Raw genomic sequence first — 12,535 nt, 5'->3', positions numbered from 1 at the left:
TTCTCTGCTTTAGAGAGCTCCATCTCACACTCCGGTTTCCGCCAGTGTTTTTGGCAAAACTTGAGGATATCATTGAGAGGAATACCGCTTCTGAAACATCTCCCGGTCTGGACGAGTTCATCGATGCTTGGGGAACACAAGCAGCTGCATGGCTGCAGTTAGCATCACTTCTTTCTCCACCTATAGAGCTACGAAGGCTTCATATCTGGCTAGATCATCAGAGCGACATGTTCTGGTCTATCGTTGACGAGCGCACAATCATGTCGGTCTTAGAGCCGTTGACAACAAGGGCCGACATGGATACATCCGTCAGTCTTCCCAAGATTCAGCATGGTCTAGAGTCACATCGACACTTGCTAGAACAAGAGGAGATAGCAAATTTCGGAATCAATCGAAGGGAAATGCAACGCTACTACGTTGACCAAAATCTGGATGGGCATGATGAGCCTGTTGTCGGCTGTCAAGAGATAGTGACAACTGTGGACGATGATATTGCGGGGTTGGTAGAGTTGGAGCGGCTTTGCTACAAGGGACAAGAGGAATTAGCAATGGAGTTGAGTGGTTTATATATTCACCAGGGCTATGTCTAGCCAGACACAGGCACAATTTTTCTCGCATTCTTTTGACATATTTAACTCGTTCATGCTACGTAACTAGTGATCAGTGTAACTTACCGCTGGACTATTCCTACATATGACGAAGGAGGAACCAGATATGTGTTAGTATGGAAGAGGGTCGTCTACATCTACCCAGTACGCAGTCTGCAAATCGTGAATAGATGCGTGTCATCTTATACATGAGCCAGGTATCACTAACTAGTAGATAACGCCTATTCCGTTATTATCAGAGCAATATCCTAATGACGACATCTATTTCACTCTGCAGGTCCAACGTGTAATACACTTTCGCCTCCACATTCAGGCAATAGGAACCCTGGGTCATTACCTTGGCAAAGGTCCGTATACTCAGCTTATGGCTTTTTATCTTGAGTCAACATTCTGAGGGGAAGTCCCGACGCATATTTCTTGGGGCCATTTCTATTTGACACCTTGATGCTTGTGTCGAGGCCTCTAAGCCCGACACCTCCGCAAACTGCCTGCGTAGTACTTTCTGACCACCCCTCTCTCTTATCCCTACAGCTACCATGTTCTCACTCTCGGCCTGTTTATTGGATTTTATGTTACCACATTATTCCAATGGGTGCACGAAACATGGTCCAGCAGCTCATAGCACACGAGCGATAGGCGGGAGTATGGCAGTCTACTGTAGTGACAAGCGACACTTGAAACATTCCGATGTCGAAGAAAATGGCGATTGGGTCGGAGACATAAGCGGAGAGATTATAAATGCGGTCTACGTGCTAGTCCTGGAAATTGAGTTCAAACCATTGAATCAGAGGCGAGTAAACTGCCTTCACCATACCAGGTAGTAAGCTGACTGTGCCATACCACGCTCGCAGTAAGCGACGATCATACTCACTTACACACTATGGTAATGGTAGCAGCATATTTACGAACGTGTGTAGCAACATAAATAAGAGAAAGCAATATTCTGCCATTTCATGAAGCCTTGCAATCATTCCTGCAAAGACCAACATGTCAGCCTCATACAGACAGTTAGTTCTCATTTCCATCGTGGGGGTAATCTCCATCTACGCCTTTCGTGTCGCCTCTACCAGGCGGCGAGCGAAAGGCGCGAAAGCCCCTCCAGGACCCAAAGGTGAGCGTTCAAGTTCCATACCTTAAAACTTACCAACGATCATCTCAAGGGTGGCCGGTTGTCGGCAACGCCCCTGAGCTCGCCAGCTCGGATGGAAACCTCATTCCTATCTTCAACAGATGGGCCAAGATCTATGGAGACATCGTTCAGTTCAGCATTTTGGGCGAGAAACAGATTGTGTTGTCTAGTGACAGGATTGCACACGAGCTGTTTGTGAAACGAGGCCCCAAGTATTCTGACAGAGGCACACCTCATGCGATGGCGTACATCACCAGAGACCTCAACCCAGCATTGATGCCCAAGAACGGTACCTTTAACTCCATCTTTCTGATCTTTTCACTGCTAATACCCCATCAGAGGCTTGGAGGCGAGAGCGAAAACTGATTCATAGCGCAATCTCCATCACTTCCAACGACAAGTACTTGGAGCTGATGGAAGAGGAGGCCAAGCTTACCATGCGTGATCTTGTTGATGACCCCAGTGACTTCGATAACCACATGAAGCGCTATGCCTTTGGTGTCCTTACCAGATCCATGTTGGGCTTCCGTGTGTCTTCAGCAGACGACCCGTTCATCACCGAGACTGACTCCTTCATCGACGAAGCAATGAAGTGTTTCCGCCCAGATGAGTACCCTGGAAACGTCTTTCCGTTTCTGCGCTACCTGCCAACCTGGTTGGTCCCATCACTTGGCAACATGGAGCGGATCAAGAACAAGGCGTACGACGAGATCTTCAAACTTCAGAAAAAGATCGAGCTTTCCGTCAAGAAGGGCACAGCAAGTCCCAGCACTTATCGGCATTTCTTTGAAAACAGAGATGAGTATGTGATCAGTAATGAGGAAGCTGGGTACGCATTCGACAGTATGGTTGGTGGCGGAACCAGGTCACCATACAACGCATTGTTGACTTTTCTGTACCTCATGATGGAGTTCCCCGAGTGGCAGGAAAAGCTGCAGAGGCATGTTGACAAGGTCGTCGGACCTGATCGACTCCCATGCTTTGCAGATATCCCCAATCTTCCGATGGTCAGGGCAGTCGTCAAAGAGGGGATTCGGTATCGCTCGATAATGGCAGAGCTTGGTATCCCTCACCGACTTGAGGAAGATGACATCTATGACGGCTACTTCTTCCCGAAAGACACCGTGTTTCATGCGAATTATGCGTGAGTTCATCCTCTTGCCCATAAAGACCCCAGCTAACCACAAAAGCGCCATTCTCATGGACAAGGACACATACCCAGACCAACAACCATTTAACCCAGCCCGTTGGCTTGAACCTTCGTATCCAACATACAAGGAGCCACTTACTGTGCACCCCAACTGTCAAAACTTCACTCCTTTCGGCTACGGTCGCCGAGCATGCCCTGGATACGACTTTGCGGAGCGCACGTTGGTCATTTTGGTGGCCCAGATCGCATGGTCTTACGAAGTCAAGAAGCCAATCGATCCAAAAACCAACAAGCCTGTTGTTATCGACATGAAGTACGAACCAACACCGAACCCACGACCTTTGCCCTTTCCGTGCGAGATCAGACCCAGAAGTGTGGACAGGTCGAAGCTAGTGAAGCTGGAGGCTGCGAGATGTGAAGTTGCGTGAGAGTAAAGTGTCCAGGTCGGGTCAATGAGAGTAATGAAACGCCTGTATCGTTTACTGCCATCAGTTATCCATCAAGAGTACGTACGAAAGGAGTTTTATGTTCGTTGTGTCTATCAATCACGACTGGCCTTTCTCAAGTGGATTAGTGCACGAATTTGAGTGATTGGAGGATTAGACCGCTGGAGGATCTGGAAGATGGCCGGGGTAGCGAATCCTACTTCGGTTGCCGACGTTGATGCCCTTTGATATGAATTCGACTACCCTGCATCTGTCGCTGATGGCTTCCTTTCCTGGTTATCTTTGCCATAGATACGGATATGGTGTCGGTATTTAAAGCCGGTGAGAAGACGGTCTCGTCTTCCGCAAGTCATCCCGATCGAACCTCACGTGGCGACAAGACTGCCCATCTTGATTTCAAGACCCTTGTATTTCATCAACGCAATTCGCCATGATTCAGAGGATTTCTCGAGAAGCCGGGCTGGATGCGTTTATCCGAGCCATAGAACAGGACGGTTGTGTGATCATCAAGGATTTTGCAGATTCAGAATCCCTAAATGAGGCACAGAGAGGTCCAACCCTATCTTGACGCCTCCAAGGCCGCAGCCGGAAGTACCGTTGGCGCCTTAAATGGTGGCACCGCGATATGCACACGTCTGATCGGGAGGAGTCGAACAGTCAGAGAGAAGTTCTTTTCGGACTCCTTGTATCAAGTATGTGTTCGTCCGAATATTAGCTCTAGAATCCACATCCCGGCTGACCAGGGCAGGATATTGCAGAGCATTTCATCGGCCTAGAGACTACGTGTTGGTATGGAAGTGAGCCGTCAGTCACCAAGTCCCACCCGTTGCTCTCCATCTCCATCACAATGGACTCGCAGCCGGGAACAAGTGCACAAAAATTGCACCGGGACGATAAAAATCACCACGCAAGGCATGAAAAAGCCGAAAAGTACTCCAAGGGGCGAGACATGCTCTTGGGTCTGTTTGTCCCCGCGTGCGACACCATCAAAGCCAACGGAGCGACTCGTGTGGTTCCAGGCTCTCACCTTTGGGGAGATGATAAGCCCGATTTCGGACCAGACGGTGATACTGGTGTTGTCGATGCTGAGCTCAAACGTGGAGAAGCTTTTGTCATGCTCGGAAGTCTCTATCATGGCGCGGGAGAGTACTCCCTGCCAACCGGTAGCAGAACTGTGCACATCATGTTCATGTGCAGCGGCGTACATAGTCAGGAGGTGAGGAACAAAAGTTGATGTCCGGTGTGGCTTCGCTGACATTTCCAGGAAATTCCTTTTCTTAGCTATCCAATCGAGGAGGTCAAAACGTACTCGCAACTTGTTCGTGACCGACTGGGTTGGAAATAATCTGAACCAAACCTGGAATGGGTTGATCTCAAATCTCCTGAGTACCTGCTAGAATAAAGCCAGAAAATCAACGGTCAGGCAATTGCAAATGGATAGTTATACAAAGCAAATATAACCCATTGTTCTGATGCTTACCTGCATCCCCTGCCGCAAAGGAACTCGGAATCATGTTTTGGCGTGATGTTGAGGCGCTAGCGCTGCAAAAAGGGGATGTAGATGATCCAAAGTGCATGACAAGCCAACGTAGACCTGGAACTTGCTATCCCGTTAAGAGGGCCTCGATTCGCATCGTCTTTTCTACCAAGGTCTCCTCCAAGGACGATTCCATCAGACAAAAAGATCCCCACACCAAATCTGAGTGGACAGCAAAAATGTGGTTCCGCCCGGGATCGAACCGGGGACCTTCTCGGTGTTAACGAGATGCCATAACCAACTAGACCACGGAACCCATGTTTGATGAGTGACATGTCGCCGTGGCCGGGTCATGTCCTCAGAGTTCGGAAGGGTCCGTGGAATGCGAGGCGAGAGGCTTGAGGAATCAAGGCAGATGGGAATGAAGACGTCGCTCCACTTTCATGGAGAGAGCATGGGTTGCGTGAATGGCTCTGGGAGCACGTCCTCCCTACCCCCATGACAATGCCTCTCTCCTGACTCCTTTTCTGACTGCTGCTTGATCGACATTGCACTCGCTTGCTTTCATTGTTCACTCCTCAAAGTGGGGTGAACACAACTGCTTCCGAGCATCCATCTGTGCACGACGGGGCCAATAATTCCGGTGGGAAATCTGAGGGCGACTTCCCACCGCAACGCCAACATTCTCGTCGATCAGATGAGCGACTAACATTGGGCAAACAGGTGGGAAATCAGGGGGCTGGGAGATTGTGGCTTGCGACTCCCTGTTCAGCTGCTCTACTGCCCCGTCTTGTTTGCGTGGCTTGGTTTCTGTTAGGCGAGAAGAGGTTGGCGTGGGCCAGCACAGTGTGGAACTGTCTTGAGCGGTTCTCGCGGATCTCGGTGTCCATCTGGGATTCCTCACCTCGAATGTTTATCCACGCTCCAGGTTAGCAACGTTCAACAATGAAAGCATGTGTACTCCGTACCCCAGCTGGCTCCCTATACATTGCTATTAATTAACGGGTAAGCAATCATTTATCTCGACTTTAATATTGTTAAGTTAGATAGCAGTGGTGCGTCATAAAAGGTTGAGATGCGTAGGAGAGCGAGCCGTGGATTTCTTGCGAAGGATGTTCAACGTCTGCTTGAGCTGGGTGGAAAACACATGAGACTTCCTCCACATCTGCCCTCATCCAACATGACTCTCATAACGACTTCCCCCATTTGGGAGAAAACAGTAATCATCTAAACCTCAGGCAAGAAATTTCTCCATTGTCTTTAGTGCCAAAGATGAGCAGTGTTAAGTACGGTTTTGCTGTGAAAGAAGGAAGTCTGCTACCGCCCTTCTGGATATAACCAGATTTTGCAGAGTCTCTGGTACATACGACCATACCCACCGGAGAACTCGGGATCCCGTCCGCTCTCCCATAGATAAGCCGGTGAGGGGCGGATTAGTAGTTGGGTCGGTGACGACCAGCGAATCCCCGCTGTTGTATGTTTTTTTGCCTTTTGCTTCCATAGAAGAAGGTTGACTTATGTCTTTTTTTTTTTTTTTTTTTTTGGTGTTGCTTGATCCCTTTTGACTGCCATCTCCAGCCCGTTGCCGCGGTTTTTGTTTCGAGGTCGAGGCCGGGACACCGTTTTTGCCGTCTTTTTTTCTCCTCGCTAATGATTGGGCAAGTACATGCCATCACCGTGCCCATTCACCAGGACGTCCACTGGCGAGGGACCTTCACAGACAATACTCTTTCGCGAAGCGCCTTCTCTTGCTATTTTCTCTTGGATATGAACTGGGACTCAGTACTTTATTCGCTACTGCATCGGCCCAGCGCAAGCAAAAGTGATCGATCTTGAGGGCGCGAAGTGTTCCCCCGACAGCGAACTAATCTAATTACGGTTAGTGTGGCACCCCTCCACCCCTCGGTTGTCATAAGATAACATCGGGGTAGCGCGGAATTTCAGTGTTCCTCAGTTAGTGCCCTAACATTGTACCGAGTACGGAGTCTTCGCGCAACCGAGAGCGACTGAGCCTGCGCAAGGACTCGGGACGGATGGGTAAAGAACTTGTGTGATTACTCAATTGTACCGAAATTTGGAAAAAGGACCGGCCAAGCCGGTTCCCTCTTCTTACAAATACAATCTGATTGAATCCACGACGTCGAATGTTGGGGCGAGACTCAATGGCGCCGAATTGGGGACCCGGGCAATTGCCTAAAATAGTAGGCGCATTTCTTGGCATCCAGCAATGATTGCGAGCGCCATAGTCCGAGATGCAGTCTTGGGAGACTGTTGTCAGGCATGAATATGATATAATCGAAGCATAAAAGGCTCTCTAAGTCCTCGTAATTTCTCAAACCAAAGCACACTGAAAATACGCATCATCCTCTTGAAATCTCTTCCTCTCAACGTCCTTTGGCAATTATCCACAGTTCCCATTTCTTTACCCATCGTCTCAAGCACAATGGCTTCTACCGGAGAATCGCCCATCAACCTGGTCCTTGGAACAGCAAACGTAAGTGGTGACACGAAAAGTGGTAGGCTCAGATGACATCCCTAACGAACCTTATAGGTCGGTGATACATCGATTGACCCCATGGCTCGTTTTAATACTCCTGATGAGGTCAATGGATTTATCAACGCCTTCGCTGCTCGTGGCTATCATCAGCTTGATAACGCACGCGCCTACTCCCCTCATGCCCCGGGAAGTTCTGAACCCAGGCTGGGGGCGGCTGCTGTGGGCGACAGATTTATCATCGACACCAAGGTCAACTCGCTTAAGCCTGGCACTCACTCCAAGGCAAACATTCTGAAGGAGATCGACGAGTCCCTGGAGGCATTGAAGATCAAACAGATCAACATTGAGTACTTGCATATGCCAGACCGGGCCACCAAGTTCGAGGAGCCTTGTGAAGCTATGGATCAAGCACACAGGGAAGGGAAGATCAAGCAGTGGGGTCTATCCAACTACAAGGCCGAAGAAGTCCAGGCTATCCTCAAAATTTGCGAGGAACGCGGCTTTGTCAAGCCGACCGTCTACCAAGGCCAGTACAACCTCATTGTGAGGGGTGGTGAGAAGGAACTGTTTCCTATCTTGCGAAAAAATGGCATCGCCTTTTATGCCTACAGTCCTGCTGCTGCTGGATTCTTTGCTGGCAATCACAAGAAGGTCAAGGCAGGCGGTCGATATGATAAATCGGTGCGTTATGCCCATCAAGCGGGATTTCTGAACTAACCTCCCCTGTTTTTCTGCAGCTTATTCTGGGTGGCCTTTATTCTCAACTCTACTTGAAGCCATCGATCATGGCCGCCACGGAAAAGGCACTTGAGATCGCATCCGGCCATGGAATCAGTGGCCATGCTGCCGCTCTTCGGTGGACGGCGTATCACAGCCAGCTGAACAAGGCCCACGAGGACGCCATCATCATTGGAGCTTCGAGCCCAGAGCAGCTTGAGTCAAACATTGACATGATTGAGCAGGGGGCGCTGCCCAATGACGTGGTGGCAGCTTTGGAAGCTGTGTACGAGGAAATTGGCGACGAGGTCTCGTATCATATGTAAGCCAGGGATGCTGGTCTGCCAGAGTGAACTAGGCCGTATCTAGTAGGAGCAAGTCTTGGCAACTTTACCGAGAAAATCTTAGCCGCTTTTCCGTCTGAAAAGCGCTGACAAATGGCGTGTTGACAAGGACCCAGGAGCCAGTGTTCTCATCTTGGCAGATATGAAAATCGGCTGGTTTGAGGTAGTGATTAAACATTCACCGTTCATGACCTAATTCTTTGAACGATGGAATTTATCAACGTTCGACCCTCAGTACAACCCTCTTCGTCTGCGCGCTCAAGCCGACAAATTCACTCTCATGCCGCGCGTATCGCTCATGCACGGGCCAGAAGGCTACGGATGGCCAACTATATGCGCGAAAAGAACAACGCAAAAGTGCCACAGGAGATAGCAGCGGTTTCTACTCAAGATAAGCAACCTTCAGCTAGCCTAGATGAAACAAGGCCGCAGGTCCCGAGAGTCATCCCTGGCGCCTTCGAACACGAACCCCTGGCAAGTTTTATTCGATCGCTGGATTCCAAAGAGGTTTTCATGTTTGACTACTGTGAGTGACCCTTCTTTGTGTTACCCTTGCTTAGTTTTGGAAGTGTAACTTCAGGCTAACATGCCTCAAGACGTAAACGTCGTTGTTCCCTATCTGGATCTTCACTGTCCAGTGATGAAACACCTTGGTGGAGATTACCACTACAGGAAACAAAATTGGATACTCTTTTCCTCAACCGAAGTCGAACTTCTTAAGGGCTTTCTTCTCGCAGCATGTCGTCATTTATACATAGTCCACTTGGAGAAGGAGTTTGGGCCGCTTGCGATCCAATACAAGCTAAACTACGTCCGGAGCCTCCGGAAGACGATTTCGGCAACAGGACCAGCCCCAGGCCGCATGGCGGTGACAAAGGCATTGGTTCTGAGTATTGACGAGGTAAGATCAATGTTTAGAGTTCAAGCAACGCATACAAGTAGAACCACAGACTGATTTGGCTATGAAGATTATGCTCGGCGATCTTCCAATGGCCATCAAGCACGTCCTAGGAGCTGCTGAGATTGTGCAGGCGGGAGGAGGACCTCAAGCTCTTGGTTTGAGTGGTATTGTCCAGTATATTCTTGAGCGCTGTCTTCAGGGCCATCGACTCGAGGATTGGGATCCTTTGATGGACTGCGACTCCGCGTTCATGAAGCCAGAAACTCCTTGGAGTGTCGTTCGTTAAGGCATAATCAGCCACCAGGATGGCATTTAATATTTAATCAAGCCTTCACGCTAAAGTGATGTCAACCAGTCCACCTGGTCGGTTAGAGATCGTGAATGAAGAGATAAACCCTGAGAAGACTGCGAGATACGACGAACGGTCCAACATGCCGTCTCACAGGGTTAGTATTGACCTCAAACAACATGGTATAGAAGTGAACATACAGGAGCCAAAAAAAAAGTTTAGAAGACAGTCCCGAATCTAGTTCTATTCATCGTCGTGAAAAGGATGATAGTGTCCTCATCGGCATCGTTACAGCCACATCTGTCCCTTCCTCCTTTCGCTCTGTGGACGCCACTCTGAACATTTCGCAATCGGAGCCGTTGTTGTCAAACCTACGCGTGCTCGACTCGTTATCTTCCTTGCTAACGCAGCCCCCGTTCCGTAGGGCTCGAACAAACCAGGGCTTTCTTCCCGGCGCCTTCCAAGTCCAGTACTCCTTGAGATCGTACTCACGCGGCTCTATTCTTCCGCCAGATAGCCGTACAGTTAATCCGACCAATCCATTGATGGCGGCGTAGAGAAACATGCCCCTTGACATCCTGTTAGTTGAGTGCCTGGGGAACAATTGGTGTCAACTTACGCAATGAGGCCATAGGCGACACTGTATGAGAATGGTACAAAAGCGATTACGACGAATGAAGGAAGGGTATCGCCGATGTATCGCCAGTTAATTTGAGTCATTTGTCGAGCCATCATGCAACCGACCTGTAGGTTGCGTTAGAACATGGGTAGAGGGTGGAAATCTCGAGCCACTTACAAGAATCAGAGTTGGACCAGTCGCCCACGGTGGGATAGAGGCAAAGATTGGAACGAAAAAGACGGAGATGAAGAAACAGAGACCAGTCACCATAGATGTAAGCCCAGTAAGCCCTCCTTCGGCGATGCCGGCACCGCTTTCGATAAAGGCAGTGACTGGAGAGCAGCCGAAAAGCGCGCTGATGGAGATACAGATGGCATCGCAGCAATATGCAATAGTAGAGCGAGGGAAATCACCATCCTCGGCGTCAACAACGCCGCAGAATTTAACCATAGAGTACAACGTCGCGGTGGCATCGATGATGTCCACATAGAGGAAGGTGAAGAGTGCGAGCGCGAACTGAGACCCATGGGCTGCGACATCCCACTCGAGAACATTCAGTGTGTGTCGTATGGGCTGGAAAGAAACGACCTTTTTGAACAGGTCAAAACGCGACTCTCCTTCTGCGGTATGTGGGAAGTAGGTAATGCTCGTCCCGCGTCTAATGGCTTGTTAGTAATGCGCTTTGGATCCGGGAGAATGGGATATCCTCACGGCCAAGAAACGATAGAGACCAGAGCAATGCCAATGATGAAGGCGTATTTGACGCGGAAAGCCATGAGATAGGCCGTCAAAATACCTCCTGCGAAGATGCCTGTCCAAAGCTGTGTTGTTGTCAGTAACTCGCACGTATTTGGAAGCTTCAGCAAGTACCTTGGGACTTGACATGAGTCCGCCATCGCACATTTGAGTCTGAGGGTCAATCATCTCAATGGGGCAGCCTGCGATAGCCAAAGGCGTAGCCTTGTAGCCTCCGGTGATGGCGCCGATGCCAGCCGAGTAGGATAATCCGATTTCAGTGAGAAATAGACCGATGCCCACTCCTGTTGCTGTCTTGATGGTGGCTGGGATGAGTTTGACGAGCCATTGTCGCATGCCCGTCATGGCTAGGAAGACGAAGATGAGACCTTCAGTAAAAACGGCTGTCAACGCCACGCCGTATGGAATATGGCCAGATCCATTGTAGCCGACGACTTGAAACGCGAAGTAGGCATTCATGCCCATACCAGGTCTGTTTCCCGTTAGTGTCCGGTTTTACTTGTCGCATCAAGAGACTCACGCCAGGGCAACCGGGAGGTTGGTGCAGAGACCGAAGAGGAAACTGGAGAGTGCTGCAATCGCCGCTGTTGCAGTAATGAGATCCCTTCTGACCTCTTGATGGAGGTTAGCCATTTGAAACGCATACTGGACTCATAAAATGGGGTCTCACCTTCCTTGCACACCATGTAGCTGACGCTATTATCGCAGTCCACCCGATTCTCCTCATCGCATGGGCAAGTGCCGCCAGTTTGTGAAAGAACGGAGGCCTGTATACCAATTGATTAGTGCCTGGGCAAGCAATTGCATAATCGGTCGGATATCGTACATTGACGGCAATGATGTATGCCATCGTTGCGAAAGTGGTTGCTCCTGCGCGAATCTCATTGTACAGCGATGAGCCAGGGATCTCCTTGGGCTAGAGAAGCTGTCAGCAAAACAGAGCAAGGAATATGGCAGAAAGGGGCCAAATAACGTACATGGCCACTGCCTTCCAACCTGAAAAAACGGCCAAAGCCTGAAGATGAGACACGGCTATTGAATCCGTCGAGTGCCGTTGACAGGCCATGGAACTTGGGCTTGATGCTGTCCATGATGACCAGGAGCGCACATCAACACCAGACGTCAGCGGTGGCTCTGAGTTTCACGGCGTTTTACTTGGCAAGATGAGCTGCCTAGAGCACAAAGACGGTAGCATGCCTTTGTGCTAAGGGGAGGCTTGCAAGTTATGGACAGAGCGGTTCGGATGGCCAACAGGGATGGACCTCTATCGCGGAGGAACCCATCCGCGGGTCGAGTTAGCTGATCGGCCGTTCCAGGTCTGAACCTTAAGCCACGGCCCTGCAGAGGCACTAAGTTAATCTCTCCCCGTCAACGGAGAAGCACCAATAGATCGCCTGAGACGGGCCGCACTGGGGTCAAAGCAGCGGGATGCGACACGCGACTCGAGCCCCGTGCACGAGAAGGGGCCGGGTAGGATCGCTGTCAGGTCCGATTGACTTGAGCTTTTGGCGAGCTTCTTGCGAGCTGAATTACCTCCAGCTAGCCCCTGGCACTAAATAGCTGGGCAGCTGGGGCTGTCAAAAGCAAGACGATTGCCACTAG

At 50.0% G+C, this 12,535-nt stretch overlaps 3 protein-coding genes and 2 non-coding genes across 5 annotated transcripts; 3 read left to right on the top strand and 2 right to left on the bottom strand.

Moving 5' to 3' along the window:
• Positions 1-1,595: 1,595 nt before the first annotated feature.
• On the top strand, positions 1,596-3,315 carry LRP88_11189 (cytochrome P450; the record flags this gene model as incomplete). The annotated part of the gene is made up of 4 exons (XM_083247621.1): positions 1,596-1,719; positions 1,769-2,026; positions 2,077-2,863; positions 2,928-3,315. The coding sequence occupies 4 exons, from the start codon at positions 1,596-1,598 to the stop codon at positions 3,313-3,315; spliced, it is 1,557 nt and encodes a 518-aa protein (XP_083096769.1).
• Positions 3,316-5,052: 1,737 nt separating this feature from the next.
• LRP88_11188 lies at positions 5,053-5,126 on the bottom strand. The gene has a single exon. It is a non-coding gene; the product is annotated as a tRNA-Val (tRNA).
• Positions 5,127-6,173: 1,047 nt separating this feature from the next.
• On the top strand, positions 6,174-6,289 carry LRP88_11187. The gene has a single exon (XR_014475193.1). It is a non-coding gene; the product is annotated as a 5S ribosomal RNA (ribosomal RNA).
• A 964-nt stretch (positions 6,290-7,253) lies between these two features.
• Positions 7,254-9,555, top strand: LRP88_11186 (aldo/keto reductase family protein; the record flags this gene model as incomplete). Its single annotated transcript, XM_083247620.1, has 6 exons — positions 7,254-7,304; positions 7,362-7,988; positions 8,045-8,346; positions 8,680-8,894; positions 8,965-9,269; positions 9,319-9,555. The coding sequence occupies 6 exons, from the start codon at positions 7,254-7,256 to the stop codon at positions 9,553-9,555; spliced, it is 1,737 nt and encodes a 578-aa protein (XP_083096768.1).
• Positions 9,556-9,805: 250 nt separating this feature from the next.
• Positions 9,806-12,024, bottom strand: LRP88_11185 (permease family-domain-containing protein; the record flags this gene model as incomplete). Its single annotated transcript, XM_083247619.1, has 9 exons — positions 9,806-10,127; positions 10,178-10,302; positions 10,355-10,835; positions 10,889-10,998; positions 11,048-11,405; positions 11,454-11,547; positions 11,604-11,700; positions 11,760-11,849; positions 11,911-12,024. 9 exons carry the CDS (start codon positions 12,022-12,024, stop codon positions 9,806-9,808), a joined length of 1,791 nt encoding a protein of 596 aa, XP_083096767.1.
• Between the last annotated feature and the right edge of the window lie 511 nt (positions 12,025-12,535).

This window comes from Fusarium phalaenopsidis (genome assembly GCF_050370095.1).
Source record: "Fusarium phalaenopsidis strain FUZ10S chromosome Unknown contig_32306, whole genome shotgun sequence".
NCBI lineage: Eukaryota > Fungi > Ascomycota > Sordariomycetes > Hypocreales > Nectriaceae > Fusarium > Fusarium phalaenopsidis.
This window is presented reverse-complemented; position numbering and strand designations above follow the sequence as displayed.